The following is a 15,850-nucleotide window of genomic DNA, read 5'->3' as shown; positions in this document are numbered from 1 at the left end:
TTTTTTTTTTTACTTAACATTTTTTTTCAACAATCTGCTAGCCGAATTACGGTTATGCTAGAACTTTTATGGAACAAAAGTGCTTAATCATGACGAAGATTAGGTGCGAAATTGGGAGAAAGTGCAGAATCGCAAACTGCTTGCTGCGTTTTTAAGAATTGCACATACACGGTATCCATGTACACGTCGACCTATTTTCACTTAAAAAAAATCCCAGAATTGCACAAGAATGGCATTGCACACACTCTTGACTTTATCTATGTACACTGCTAAAGTCCTAGCTAGTAACCTTTATCACCTTACCAAAATGTCGCCAAACTACCTGTTAGCATATTCCAAAGATTAGCCTTTAAATTTCCTATGCGAAGACGCTATAGACTCAAAAATATTTATGCCTTTGCCAAGATTAAACTTAGGCAAAAGGCTATGACAGCCAGCTTACCTAACACTATGCTAGTAGTACGTCTGAAAGCTGATTGAATACAGGATGTGGAGTGTAGCACTTTGGTAATATATAAATTTGTATCAACGTTTATAGAAGTTTCACTTAACATTTCAAAATGTATGCTGATAAACTTCTTAAGGTATTCATAAATTGTGTAAGTGTTTAATATATAATGTGGGAAAAATTAATATGAATGGTCATAAATATAAAATACTTAACATAAATATAAAATACTTTAAATGAAATATTTAAATATTTATTTAGTATAAAGGTAGTTGATGTTTTTTCTGTGTGGATTTCAAAAACAAAAGTTAGGATTTAAAATCTTTAAATTTTGCAATTTTCTGGCATCTGTTGACATATTTCACTTTCATATTTAACTTTAATTATTTCATAGCATTCATGTGTAAATTCATTATTTAGACGAATTAAAAGTGTTGAATATTTGGATGTTTTCTTCTTTGGATGTTCTATGTAATCAAACAGTTCCTAGTATTCTTTTATGCTGAGTTTGTAAAGTATCCCTTATTTCAAATAAATGCATTTGTGCTTTATGTTATCTTTGCCAGTATTGTTGTTAAACACCCCTTCTATTACAAAAGTCTAATTTTATGTTTAATTTGATATTTGTGATCTTTTGATGAATTTTTGAAAGCTATATTATTATTAGATGCATATGTACTTTTAGTACTTAATGCTAAAGTGTTACCGAGCCAAAAAGTAGTAAACTTTATCGCATATTGTAAACATTGAATATGAAGTATTAGATCCACATGTACTTCCTGGAGAATAGCAAGTACAGATGCCTATATTTTGGCAAATTTATTGTTATTTTTGACAGAAAGTTAGTGTAGGTAAGACTCTCGAAGCATTGCAGAAGCCTGGGGCCTATTATTCTTAAGGATGGCCTTAAGGAGGTGTGCAAAGCATGCCTACCAAACATACGAACTGATCTAAAATTTACTGTTTTCTTAATTTAGTAAATAGTTTTTATTTTCTTGCCAAAAATTGATTAAAAATTTTTAGTTTTATAAATATGAAGCTTTATGGTCCTTAAAGCATTTAAAAGTCCTTAGGCTTTATGAAGACAATTTTTGGTTCCTTAATTTCAGCCAAAACCAGATAAAGGTCCCTAATTTTACTCATCATTCGGGTTTTTTTTCTTTTTTTTTGCAAAAGTGTGAATTAACATGTTGGAGGAATATTTTTTATATATAGTGACAAATATGGGAATGAGGAAATATAGGAGGAATATATTGACAAATATGTATTTGATGGGTTAACGTTTGAATTCTTCTGAAATTATGTGGTGCTAAATTTGGGTCTTACCAGCATTTTGTCGATTTCAAGATCAATTTGTATACAAACAATTTTATTTGGAAATTGGTGAAATTTTGAATATTTTTCTTACAAACATAACAACATTGATAAATATCATAAAAATAATGATAATACAAAAAATTATATTTAAGAAATAACATTAAAAGAAAATATTTTTATTTTATCCTGCCATATTTTAAAGTGGTATTACTTTCTATTTTAATTCTGAGAAAATAAACAAGATAATAAATGCTATAAAACACAGTTTCCAAAACACTTTTTAGGAAATCTTAAAATGCTACTGTAATTATTAAAAAATTAATTTCATTTGTCTTCTTTTGTATTTATTCACGATAAGAGTTTTTTTCCCATGAAATTTTTTCAGAATATTTAAATGTATATCTGTTTTCTCTTGAAAATTCAGTTTACGTTTCTGTTTTCTGAATAATGTATTTCAGAAATCCTCTGGCTTTATGCTCTTACAAATTCCATAGGGATAATTTTTCTTTCAGATTTTAGACCTTGCACCTCGTAAGGTTTAAATGCCAGATTTATATACCTACAATTTTCAGAAAAATGTGATTAAATAACCACTTTTTTCATGGTATTAACACATAACGGATGCGTTTTCTAGGAAATTTGTGGTAAATTTCTCATCTTTTGGAGAATTTTTGGAAGAACAGTGAAAACAAAATTGTTTAAATTTTCTCCTTTTGATCCAATGAAACATTTTTATCTTTCCTTTATTTTCTTATCCTTCAGTTAAATGCAAGCACTGAAGCAATTAAAGAAAGCAAACAGATTGAAAATTGGCAATTTATTAAAAGATTCATCATATACGTCTCCAATACACCATACATAACTTAGTCCCTGCCCTAAATTGTAAGCCCACCAGCGGCCAAGCAGTAATGTTACTGAATGCTGGCAGTTCCAAACTGGGTTCGATTGCAGGTAAACAGGCTGGCTGCATGGGCGTTTTCAGGATTTTCTCCATGTGTAAGGTATATATTAGCATATAGTTTTCCTTAGAAAGTTTTCCACAGAAGAACGTCGCAGCGCGCAATGAACTGGAAGTTGATCCGTCAGCAGTATCGTTATCTTCAGGGCAGATGTTTTTATTTTATTCGGCTTATAATTCCTTACTAAATGTAGTATTTCATCTTGATGTACTCTGTCTTTGATATGATTTAAATCAACTTCCTCATCATTATAAATATCACGAATACACATCAAATAGTTTTCTGGTTGCAATTTTCTAATTTCGACTATCCGTAATGTATGCTTTACGCATGCGCGTGTTGAAAGAAATGTTTAATAAGGGAAACAAATAAATATTAAGCTTTTTCTTTGTAAATTTGATACCGTTTAGATCATAATTGCTCTTTATTTCATAAATTACGGTTTCATATTTTTAATTTTATAATTTCTGCATGCCATCTTGCCAGATTTAAATTGATGATCTATAATCCGGAAAAACCGATAATCTGGAAGTCCCGACGAGTCCGGATTAAAGACTTTTGACTGTATATAAGGTAGGTAATCTGTGAAAAGGTGTCATCAGTCATGTCACAGCCAGTTAACTTATAAAGCAAAGCCTTTGAGCTCTGTTTCAGACATAGGATGATTTTAAGCATGCATTTCATAAACTGTTACAGTGAGTTAATTTATAGCTATTCTTGAAGGGCTTCTGGATACCCAATATTGTTTTTCTATTGGGAACAAAGATGTAAAGATTATCCTTTTTTTTTCTACTCTAGAACAACCAACATGTAACTGGTCATGTGAAAAACATGGACTATATAGGGCGAGCCCAACAAGCTTTAAAGACTGCTTGTGCCTTGTTGATACTCATTGCAAAACTTAAAGATATGGGAAATTGAAGCTGTTTAAAATGAAATTGTACATCAGATGGTATAATAAGAATTCTTGGGATGAACACATCCTTTTTCTCTTGCATGACCAGTCATAATAGTTGCTTCAATAACATTTTTCATGAGCTTCTTGACAGATAATCTTGTACCATTGCAGAGTTGAGAGGATCCGAATTTCTCAACAGCATTATAGGTGCACCAGCTTTCAACTCCAAAATATGCTAGGTACTCCAGGCAGTTCCGAAGAATTCAAAAATTAATTTGGATAATTTACAGCCTCATCTGTAAAACACACAGTATCAACTGACTTGTAAATTTGAACACTGACCGGCAACTGTGCTAAAAGTTGTTTATTAGTGGCTCTCACTGTATTTTTTTGTTGCAAGAATGGCTCTTACACATAGCCAGCTGTGATCGGTGAAATGTCGTCTTAAGTTGGGAAATACTGCAAGTAACAAGTCTTGGTGGCTTTCCACAATGTTTCCAATACATTCCAGTGATATATATCCATCTTGGTTATCTGGTGTGAAGAATCCATTTCCAAGTTTCAGCAAATTGTCAGCAAATTCTTGAGCTGTAGTATCTACATTAATATGAACTCTCATATTAGTTCTAAGATGAAGTCTCAGAATTTCATTTCAGATATATGATGAGTTTAAGCAGCATGCATTCCTTGTGTCCTCCGTGGAACAATGGATAGTGTCTCAAAAAATCTCCAGCAAGTACCAATGTAATGCCTCCCATTCTTCTATTGTTATGTCCCAGGTCTTGTAAAGTATCATCAAGGGCTTCGAACGCAGCTTTGTGAGACATTGTGCATTCATCCTACACAGTTAACTTGCACTCTTGTAGAATTTTTGCTTTGGAAAAATTTTAGAAATATTACCTGTTGGTGTTTTGATATTTCTCAAATTTAATGGCAATTTAAATTCTGAATGAGCTATTCTTCCTCTCGTTAGCAATGTAACTGCAATTCTGGATGATGTAACAGCCAGGCAATGTGTTTCTTAACTCATAATTTTGCCAGTATAAAATTAATGAGAAATGTTTTCCCAATACCACCTGGTGCATCAATAAAAAAATACCACCGTCTTGATTCGAAACTGCAGTCATAATTGTTTCAAATGCTTCCTTTTGATCTGGAACCGGTTTCTTTTCATGTTCTAAGTATTTTGTAAGTTCTTGCAAATTGTAACTCATTTCATGACAAATTTCACTAGGCATTACTGGTTCAACATTTTGTGTTGGTTCAGGTAACCCAAATGACTGCAAGTTTTGTCCACCTAAGAAGCGAATTTTGTCCTTGGTCATGATAAGAACTCTGTTGGAGATGTCTTTATTATAAGCAAGATTCATATTATTTTACTGAAGTCTTGATTGATGCAGTAAGTCTTCAGACAGGCTATCCTTATGATTTGACCACAATTGTTGAGGATTTGACATGGCACATGTCTGTTACATAACAGCAAATAGATTTCATAGCATTTGTGGGGAGCGAGTCACAGCAGCTTCTTCCAATGTTGCATTCCGGTATTCATCATTTCCCCAAAGTCCTCTAACTTGGCAAGCTTCTTTGAAAGTTTTGCACACCCTTCCTTCAACTGTTTGCAATTCTTGAAATGACTTAGGGCCTTGAACTTTGTACAACAACAATCTCGGGTGAAAGCATTCCGAGTTGTTTGGATGTATGGTATACACTCGACCGAGGCATCACTTGGTTCCAGGATGATCAGGTACATTGGTTCCAATTCTAAGCATGTTCCATATCTTGTTTGTATTGCTCCATATGTAGTACTTTGGCACTTGATGATACGGTAATGTACGTGCAAACTCATCTTCAATGCAAAGGCTAAAGAAAGAGGTCAAAGTGTTTTCTTGAGAAGCCTGGGCCAATTCAATTACAATAGCAGAAGTGAAATATACTCGTTGTCCATTTTCAAGATGGACACTTAAATGGATAACAATCGTGAATCGGAAAGTTCGGAATTCTCCACATAGCCTCATTGCTACTGATATAACTTCCCATTTCATATTGGTGAACTTGATACATTTCATATCCAGAAGTCATTATGTCAAAAACAGCCATGTCAGATCCTTTGTTTACATATTTACAGACAGACTTTATTTTATTGAATTACAATATTCAATGTTTACATGAGCATTGAAAAATTTGATAGAAGAGGGCAATAGGGAACAATCTGTCTATTATCCATGAACACTTCACACCTTCGAACATTGATGTTTGCTGTAAATCCCCCAGCTTCTGGCTGCCTCTGATGATAAAGTGGATATCCATCTTGTCCTGTTTGGGTTTCTCTCAGAAAATTACGTGGGTATCTTCTAGTACATGGTCCATCCATCATGCATGAAGAATAAGGATTGACGAGTCTACACGGGCCATGAACCATCTATATAGTTATACATTTAAACAAATGTAGATCTTCATCTGGATTTGGCATTTCTTACTAATAAATTCATCAACTCTCTGAACCTGTATTTTTCCTTGAACCATACCAGAATGTGGGCATGAGAAAGCCCTCGTTTCTGCCATTCAGTTGTGTACATGTGACACTGAATGCTGCCAAAAATCTTTGCTTTGACAATGAGATTCATCATGGTCTTTTGCTTTTGGTGGAAAACCCTTGCAAGTAAATCATGGTGGTCTTGTGGCTTTTGTCCTGGAAGGATTTCATTCTTGATTTCATCGCAAGCTGGATTGCATGTGAAGATAATAAATTGATCACGTCAACCATAAACACACACAGAAGAGTCACTGCATCTTGAGTTCTTTCATGCATATATCTTGGACTTCCAGTGAAGGTGGCTGGCAAGGTGATAAGTTGACCGATGTCAGTGGCGTTTGCATCAGTAATCACAGCAGCTCTAAGAACATACTGGTTCAATCTCGGTGCTCTTTGATTAAGTCCTATGTATCTTAACCTTTCCGAATCAATTTTTGCATACATATCACATATAAATTGTTGGAAAAGGGTTTTGCATCGCAATATTATATTGAAATTTGAAGACTGCACCGTAATCCGTGGTATGAGTATTTTCCTGATGCAGCATTGCTTGTAGTTGGAGTACCATCTTCTTGCTTGTGGAACATTTCTTCATCTGGTATTCATTGCTCTTCTGCTTGCTTCCCTTCATCGTTTATAAAATAAATCTGCAAGAATTTAGGCTGCTCGCTTGGTAAAGGATATACACTTCCAATACAATGATAGACTTGTCTGTGTATCTTAAATGTTGGCATGAAACCACATTCTCTGATTTCTTTTGTAGTCCCAAAAGATGTCATTTGGAAGCAAGAATTGTAATGTCAGATGTTGTCTTGAAAATGTTTGGCTTCTCTGGAGTCTTCGGTCAACAATCTACATTATATATCTGGAGGATCCATCAATAAAGGCTGTTTAACTTTTCAAGCATTGCAACACATACCTTGAGTTTCACTTTTCAACTTCATGGCTGCACAATCCTGGCATCTTTTTGACATTGATCCTATATCACATGCTGGATCAGAAGCATTATCCACTGCTGGATTATAGGAGAATGCTGCATTTTCTTTTTCTCTTCATACTTGCAACCATGCAGTAGCTGTAGCAAATCGATCCTGTTGTAGTCTTCTTTCTCTTTCTTCAGATGTTTCCTTTGCTTTTGCTGCTGCTCTAAAAGTCCTATCCCTTTCTTGCCTTGTTACTCTTTCGTCCATCATTTCCCTTGCTGCTGCTCTAAAAGTTGTATCCCTTTCTTGCCTTTTTTTTTTCCTTCAGCCCTTGCCCTCGCTGCTGCTGTAGTACTCCTATAATTTTCTTGCCTTGTTTCTCTTTCTTCAGGCATTTCTCTTGCCCTTGCTGCTGCTATAGTACTCCTTTTTTCGGGTGTTTTCCTTGCCCTCGCTGCTGCTGTAGCACTCCTATTATTTTTTTGCCTTATGTTTCTTTCTTCAGGCATTTCCCTTGTCCTTGCTGCTGCTCTAGCACTCCTATTATTTTCTTGCCTTATGTTTTTTTCTTCGGGCCTAGCCTGTTCTAAAAGTCCTATCCCTCTCTTGTCTCGATTCTCTTTCTTCAGATGTTTCATTTACCCAAAATGATTCTCTACATGCTCTATCAATTGCTCATCATACACGCAAACATTTCTTTTTTCTTAGTAGCTAAGGCATACTTTCAAGAATATCCTAGAAAAAGAATTCTCAAGAATCTTGTAGGAAAAAATTCTGAAAATGCAAATATAAATTGATGCAATTTTATCGCTTTTCCTCTCGACAAATGCCCAATATTCAAGAGAAACATTAAATTTAAAAACTGCTCAGAATTATTGCCCTCATTGTTCTGAGTGGTAACAGTGCTAATGTAATGAGAGAGAATTATTGATTTGATGCAATTTCATCAAGAAACATAAAATAAAAAAAGCTCATTCGAATTTTGAAAAAAAAATTTCCTTCGTGGTGCACTGGCTCTTGTCTAGATTCACCTATGTATCAAATTTTGTAGCCCTAGGTCTATTATCTTACGTGCAGCATGAATGAAAGACACACAGACAGACAGACTTTTGCTTTTATTATATGTAGAGATTGTGAATGCAAGTTATGACACAAAATGTAAAAAATAACATAAAACTTTATTCCTTACAGCTAATAAGACTTAAAATAATGCAAAACAACCTATCAACTCTGGTGCTTCAACAGCTTATTGGAACTTTAAATTAATTATTGTATATTAACTGGGTTATAATTCCAGCAGATTTACACGAAGCTACAATACTAACTTGGTTAGGCAAAGTGTAGCTAACTTTCAACACTTGCAACCCTATGAACATCAGATTGTAAGATCTAGGCTCCTTGGCTATACTGCTACTAGATCTATTTGAAAATCTTAAACTACTTACTTCATAAGCTGCTGCTAGACCTAGTTGAAAATCTGTGTATCGACTTATTTCTAAGACTAGAAGATGAATACAACAGAGGTAAAGTGTAGAAGAACCTTTTATTGAAATCAATTATTTACAGATGATGTGTATTTACATTTTTTAGGTTAAAATATGATTGTTGTTTGACTTCTAAAATGATGTATTTACATGCTTATAATTTCACAATCCACTTTGGCCACCCAGACGATATAGTGGTTATGGGAGCCTACTATGGTACTGAAGGGCTTGGGTTCAAATCCCGGCATGGATGTTTGCAAATGAACAGTGTCTTTGTGGTATGGGGGCACTCTAAATATATGGCAAGCTGAAAATCCTCTCATGTGGTTTGGTGGAAGGGGAGAGGGTTGGGAGATCTCTGGACCATCCCCTGTGGTACTCTGTCTGAAAATTGGGGAGGATGTAGAAGTCCAACCTCCTGGAGGCTCTGGCAGCCATTCTTTCATGAATTACATGGGCGGCAAGACAACAACAAATTGTAGTGAGGAATTTAATGATAATGGTAACAAACTAAATTTAAGAGATAAACTAGTAGTTCAAGACTGTATGAATTAATTTAACTTGCAGGTTGACTCAGAAACCTACATTGGCATGATACAAACTTTGGTGGTGAGATTGTGAAGCCAAAATTCAAAATTCAAACAACATGTGCACTCATTAGCAAAAATGCACTCTGGCTAACCTTTTGCTAATTTAGTTTAAATATACTTTCATTCACACTAACTCATTTACATCCTGGCGAGGAAACACAAGGGAAACAAGGGTGATAAGAAAGGCTAACAAATTAAAATAATTATTAGTAAAAATGATATAATGCTTATAAGATGTTTACATCTGTTTTGACCTCTATCTCTAAGCAAGCAGCTGCAGTGGCAACAGCCAAGCTCCTGTTATGAGTCATGCTGATTTTTTTATTATTTTATTTCACAATTTAACTTATGCCACTTGATATGAAATTTGTGTATACCTTTGGGCTGAGCGACTATAGGACAAAATGATTGCGACTAATGGACAAAATGCATAGAAGAAAGAACCAGTACAAAGCTAACTGTTAGTAAAATTTAAATGAAAAGCCACTAATTTTCTTTAAAATATGTGGGACTGTTACAAGTGTAAAATATAAATGTTCCGAGAAATTTTATAATTTAATTCTGTTTACTTGAGGAAAAAAAATTATGAAGTTAGTTTTATAGTTAAGTTAAATATTAGATTATGTTTAATGATATTGCGTCCTACTTACAAATTTATTTTATTCTTACAAATTACAAAGGTTAAGTTACCAAAGTAAAGTTTGGGTGTAGATAATTGCTTTAGTTTATTCACTTCCTGTTTGCTTGATAGGCCGTTAATTTTTTCATTGATTCATTTCATCCAGTTTTTTGATTCATTTGCCTCCAGCTGATGTCATGCTGTTCGTAATAGTTGCTGGTGTGACTAGCTGACGATACATGTTGCCTTTACCTTCGAGTACTGAAAGTTTTGAGTATGGTGTAGAAGTTTTATCAATTTAATTAATGTTCATGTAAATAAAGTGATTGTTAAGGATGTGGAGTCGTGTGAACCAACATGAATCATCCTTCACACTTACGCTACTAACGGTTTACTGTATTTTTACATAGTTTAGTTCATTTGGTTACATAAATTATATCAGCATTCAAAACAAAATGAGTAATGTTTTTGTTTCTCTTGTTATTTTAATGGAAGTCCATGGGAAACAGTTAAATGGCTTACTTCATTTATTTACATTTAGTTTTATTTTTATGATTTGGCAATTCATTTTTAGCAAGGGATTTAACAATATTTATGCATTCCAGATTATGTGCAATTAAATTATGTACTGTTGTGAATTCTGAAATACTGTGACATCTACTATCACTGCTGTTATCCCACTCATTTTCAATTTTTTTTGTATCCCCCCTCATAAATTTTGTTTGTGACAGTAATGTTTTCATCCTTCTGTAGTAAACAAACTCAGCTTTCTTTTTTTTATACAAGGCCCTTTTAATTGGGAGTAGTAGGCCATAAATACAGAGCTTCCATTAACCCATTATTTTTCTATTGTGATTAACATATCCACAAAATTTTCATGTCCCTACATTAGGCTATAAATGAAATGGGGAGAGCACTATAATTAGATACATGTCAGTTTTTCAGTTTTAGTGTTATTGATGGAAAGAAAGTTAAAAATCTGTTCTAAATTTTCCTTCTAAAGTAAGGCTTTTCCCAATTTTTTTGTGGTGTAAAATCACTTGGATGTTGCAGCTTCAAGATGTGCCGACACCTATCTGAACAAGCTTGAATGTATCAGTCTAATTTTCTATAAGAATTATTAATTCTGAATTTTAGATCTTTCTTAAACTATTGCTTAAACCATTCTTTTATAAATATCAAATTTTCAATAAAAGCACAAAGAAAATTTTTTGAGATGGTTTATGGTTTTATAATAAAGTGCTTCAAGGATTTTGGCAAGGAGGAAGGATGCTTTCGCAAACAACTGTGTAATGAAAACTGGCTAGTAACTGTATTGATGTGTGGGAAAACCTAGTCTCACTAGCAGTCGAGTGTATAAGATTTCTAAACATTGGTAACTTGGGGTCAAAAATCCTATTGAGCAGCCAAGGCTGCATAGATATTTTTGTCGTTTTCCTTATGTGTAATGAGGACATGAGCCAGTTTCTTACTTAGAAAATCCTCCACATCCCTGTTATCTGCTGAAGAGCAAATAATGTGCTTTATTATAATATAATGAATTCAAATCCTGTGAGGTAAAAAAAAAAAAAATAGGGAAACACATTTATCATCCCATTCAGCTATTCAGGAATTGGATTTTGTATGGACTGATTTATCCTGTGATTTTAGTCATTTGATTTTCCTTGAGCTGTACAGATGCTTCCCTGTAGAATATATTGATTCAGTGAGAGAGAAATGATTTCTGTTCTTTCTTGCATTGTCTCCACATCTTTTTAGCAGTATTTCTTTGTTTTTATTCTAGGTAATGGACCATCTGCAATAACTTTATCATATATGCTTGCTGGCAATTGGCCATACTATAATGGCTTACCTCATCCTATTGATTATTTGCAGTACAGGCTCGAAGAAAATAAAGGCAAATCATTACTTGAGCAGGTATTTATTATATCTATAATAGCATGGTAATAGAATATGTTAATCATATTTAAAAGCAGTACCATTTTTATTTTTTTTATGTAATGCTGTTCATCTTGTTTTTATGTGTTTGTTACATACACATCATCATACTGACTAATAACTATACGAAATAGCAAAACTATTGTTAATACTATTAATGGCTGAATTTTTTATATCAATAAATGTTTTTTTTTAAATGTTCTACTTGTTTATTGTTATTCAAGATTTTGATATTTATAATTGATTTATTATACTTTTTTTTAAGGTCATTATATATTTAGTACTTATTCATTGCAGCCTTTCTTACTAAAAGCAAATTTTAAAGGACTGTATGCTCTTCTTAATATGAGTTTAAAGGAGTGTATGTTATTAAATATTGAATGCTTGAGTAATTATTGATAAAACAAGTCGCATGAAATTTTGCTTCCCAAATTATTATAACTAACATCCCTTGAGCTAATTTTATCAGATTAATTAATATGATAAATTTGCCAGCAGTTTAATATGATGATATAATCTCCCTGTTTCCACATGAATTTGCAAATTCTGAGGTTGAAGCTTTCCTAAATAATGTTTCGCATCCCAGAACCAGTAATCCAAGGTAGTCAATTTTACAGGCATTTCATAATCCTTAAATCTTGGGCTACTATTTTAGAGTGTTAGTGCTTCATGATTTTTAATTCATTGTGTAAAACTAATTTCCATTGAAATTATTCATAATTGAAAATATGTTTGTTAATGTTGATAGCATTTTTATATATGATAGCTTTCTAGAAATATATATGTGGTCAAGTTTTTGTACCTCTAAAATGTAGTGTGCCTTTTTCTGTATATGGCTTTCATTTTATGGCCAATAAACTATAATTTCAATAGATAAACAAAAATATTCAAAATAACTGAAGTTATTGAAGAAAATAAAATATTTTTCTTCTTTTATATAAAATTATGGTACTTGCGTATTATCCCACCGACCATGAAACTATTGCCTTGTATCATGATGTATCATCAATTACAGATAAATGTGACATAATAGCACACTCTTAACATCTTTGCTTTCGTTTGATGCAACCTGAATTGATTCTTGATAAACCATCTTTCACTTTTATGAACAATGATATAAATTAACTGTTATTGCTTTATTTTCTTCTTGCATTTTGAAAAGAAAAATGATTAAAATTTGGGACCTGCCTTCTACAGAACAGCAAGAAATAAATTATTTCCAAATTTATGAGATCCTAACATAAAAAAAGTATATATAAATGGACATTATATGGTCAGGTGAATATGGCTGACAGTAATAGATTGGTACAATTACCTGTGAAAAGTTTGTACTCATAGTGCTTTAAACAGAGCTTCCAATAAAATTGGATGACGTAACAAAATAGTAGAAATTGACAAAAGCCTTTTTACAAATAAAAGAAATGGAGCATGTTGAGTAAGGATTGTTTATTAAAGAAAGCAGTTTCAGTGCCTTCAGAATTTTTTTCGAATGATTGGCACAGCTTTGGTGAGATCTCCGTAAACTTTTATGTTTCGATTTTAATCAACTTTCATGGTCGATGGGATATGCAAGTACCAAAATTATTGCCTGTCTTAAATGCTGCATTCCACAAAATGATATAAATTAACAAAAATATGTGGATCCATGATTAAGGTTGTTTTTATCAGTTTTGATCAACTAGTGACTACTGACAAAAAACTAAAAATTAAAATTAATTTTGCATTTACTTTTTTTCATAATGCAGTTGACATGTTTTTTTAATAACAAAATACTTGAACTGGCAGATATTTAGTACTTTTATTTAGTACTGAATAGCTGAAAAAGAATACCCAATTTTCTTTTTTTTTATTAATAGTTTATTTTTAAGTATCTTCATTATCATGAGGGTTTTGATCATATCTTTGCACATCTGCTGTAATTAATAATTGGTGAGATTATACCGTATGGCAAAGCTCACTTGGGCTGCCTTAATAGGAGTGATTTTCATGGAGAATGTCTTGTGGCTAGATTTGTTCATACTGTCATTAACATTCTGTTATAGGAAAATTTAATTTTTTCTCTGAGTCTAATGTTGTATAAAATTAGTTATTTTATCAACTTGGTCTTGGATAAAATTTCATCAGCATCCTTAAGCTCTGAAGGCTATTTACCAAGGAATATTAGCATACTGTTTATATATATATGAATTTAATAAAAAATGTCTTCTGTTGTTTTACATGTATTGTTTCATTCTAATGGAAAATGTGTTTTAAATTTTATTTAAGATGAACTAATATGAGTAGTAATAAAAATAAAGAACATTTTGATTGAAATTGAGCTACACCTTTTGATGGTTATAAATTCAAATAAGGAAATTTATATTCGTGTGTACAATGGATCAAATAATCAAGGATCATGTCAGCTGTGTGTTTATGTATGTAAATAGAATAAGCTTTAGATTAGATGAAGCATGTTTAATTTTTTATTGCCGAAGTTTTGTTATTCAGCATGCACTGTTTGTTTCAAAATAATTTAACAAGTTTATCAGTTCAGATTTATTCAGCATTCTAATAATACTGGGAATTGAGAGTAATAGCAATCCTTTTTTACTGAAATTCTGAAACTGTATCGCATATTAGAGATTGAGACTACTAATGTTATTTATTGATATGTATCAGGGCACACAGATATCTCGATAACAAATTAACCAGCATTGCCCCAAAATCTGCTGATATTTCTAATGGCATTGCCGATTAAGTCATGCACTATATGGATGGTCATTGTGGAGCTCAATACATTTGGGTGCAACATTCTTCCATTGATCAAAATATAAAATTAAAATAGAAGCAAATCAGTTATTAGGGCATGTAGCTTGGAGCACCCAATATATCCTCACCCAGCATTTTCTAATGTTTTCTTTGTAGTTAATTGGAAAATCAGAAAAAATCATTAAATTATAGCTTTGAGATATATTGACATTATTAAAATAAGTGTGAAACCCAGCATTGAAAGTTTAATAGATATCACCAGGTTGGAAGTTCTGGGTAGTTTAACTATTGAAAAGTGTTTTTATTTCTTATAAATTGCTTAGTTTTTTAAAATCAGTGAAAGGTTAATTAAATATGAAAGCTAAATTATGCCTGAATGTCAGCTCTTTAAAAACCATCTATGTATGCATTTAAGGCATGTAAGATAAAATAAGGTCTCCCATTTCATACTATGGCATCTCTTGCCAAAGCATATAGATGATAAAAGCTGACTGTAGATTTTTTCCATCCTTCATATGTCAGTTTTCAAAGCATGATATGCCTGTAGATTTTATTTTGTCAAACACAATTTTACATGCTAACTGAAAACAGCAATCCTTTTTCAAGGTGTAAAATGAAACTATTGATTATGTGTAGTGTAGGATATTTGATCGTGATCAGTGTGACCCAGGTGAGTTCTTTGGCCTTGGATAGGATAAAACTCAAATTTTTTATTCATGTTTCAAATGATATCCAAACATATATTAAATCACAAAATATATGAAACTATATGATAAAACAGTATGTTAAACCACAAAAATGCTCATTTTTAAAATGTATGATGACCAAAGTTTTATGCGCTGTGTTGGTGGAACATTTCTGATCATTTTCGTTGCATTCTGGGAAGGTTTATTTTGCATAAAAACAAAATCTGGTAACTGAGAAAAGTAATATTTACATCCGTGATTTTCTGCCAATGCTCAGGTGAGCTTCAAATCCTCTCCCTGCACAAATGAGCCAGTTTTAAACAAAGAAATATGATTGCATTCAGTCTGTTCAACTTCACTGATGAACCCCTAAGGCTTTGAAATCATCCCCTAACACTTGACCTTTAAGTTAAGACAGTTAAGACCTTACAGCAACTGGAAAAGATGTCAGTTTGTTGGCGTAAGATCTCATCTGTGTAATAGATGGGATAAAACTCAGATTTCTATTTGAGGTCAACCTAAATTGAGAATACTGGATGAAGTAGAAAGTGTATGCGTCCACTATAAAATACAGTTCTACCATTTCAAGAAATCATATTGTAAAAATTACTGTACAGAATACAGGGCAATTCAGAACAAATACAGCAATTAGAAATGACTATAACTATGTAATTGCAAAGAATTTAGCTCTAAGAATTGCACAG

At 32.6% G+C, this 15,850-nt stretch overlaps 1 protein-coding gene across 3 annotated transcripts in view; it reads left to right on the top strand.

Annotated features, from left to right (window-relative positions):
- LOC118182495 (oxidative stress-induced growth inhibitor 1-like) overlaps positions 1-15,850 on the top strand; it is a 71,443-nt gene that overhangs the window by 38,910 nt on the left and 16,683 nt on the right. For all 3 annotated transcript variants that reach the window (XM_085809941.1, XM_035351845.2, XM_035351846.2), the window contains exon 3: positions 11,558-11,691. In XM_085809941.1, the coding sequence (XP_085666067.1) occupies positions 11,558-11,691 (134 nt within the window). The remainder of the gene's footprint in view (positions 1-11,557; positions 11,692-15,850) is intronic.

Source organism: Stegodyphus dumicola, chromosome X2 (assembly GCF_044657685.1).
Source record: "Stegodyphus dumicola isolate Sdum_Otavi_A_Nest chromosome X2, ASM4465768v1".
NCBI lineage: Eukaryota > Metazoa > Arthropoda > Arachnida > Araneae > Eresidae > Stegodyphus > Stegodyphus dumicola.
The sequence above is the reverse complement of the archived record's forward strand: the minus strand, read 5'-3'. Positions and strand labels throughout refer to the sequence as shown.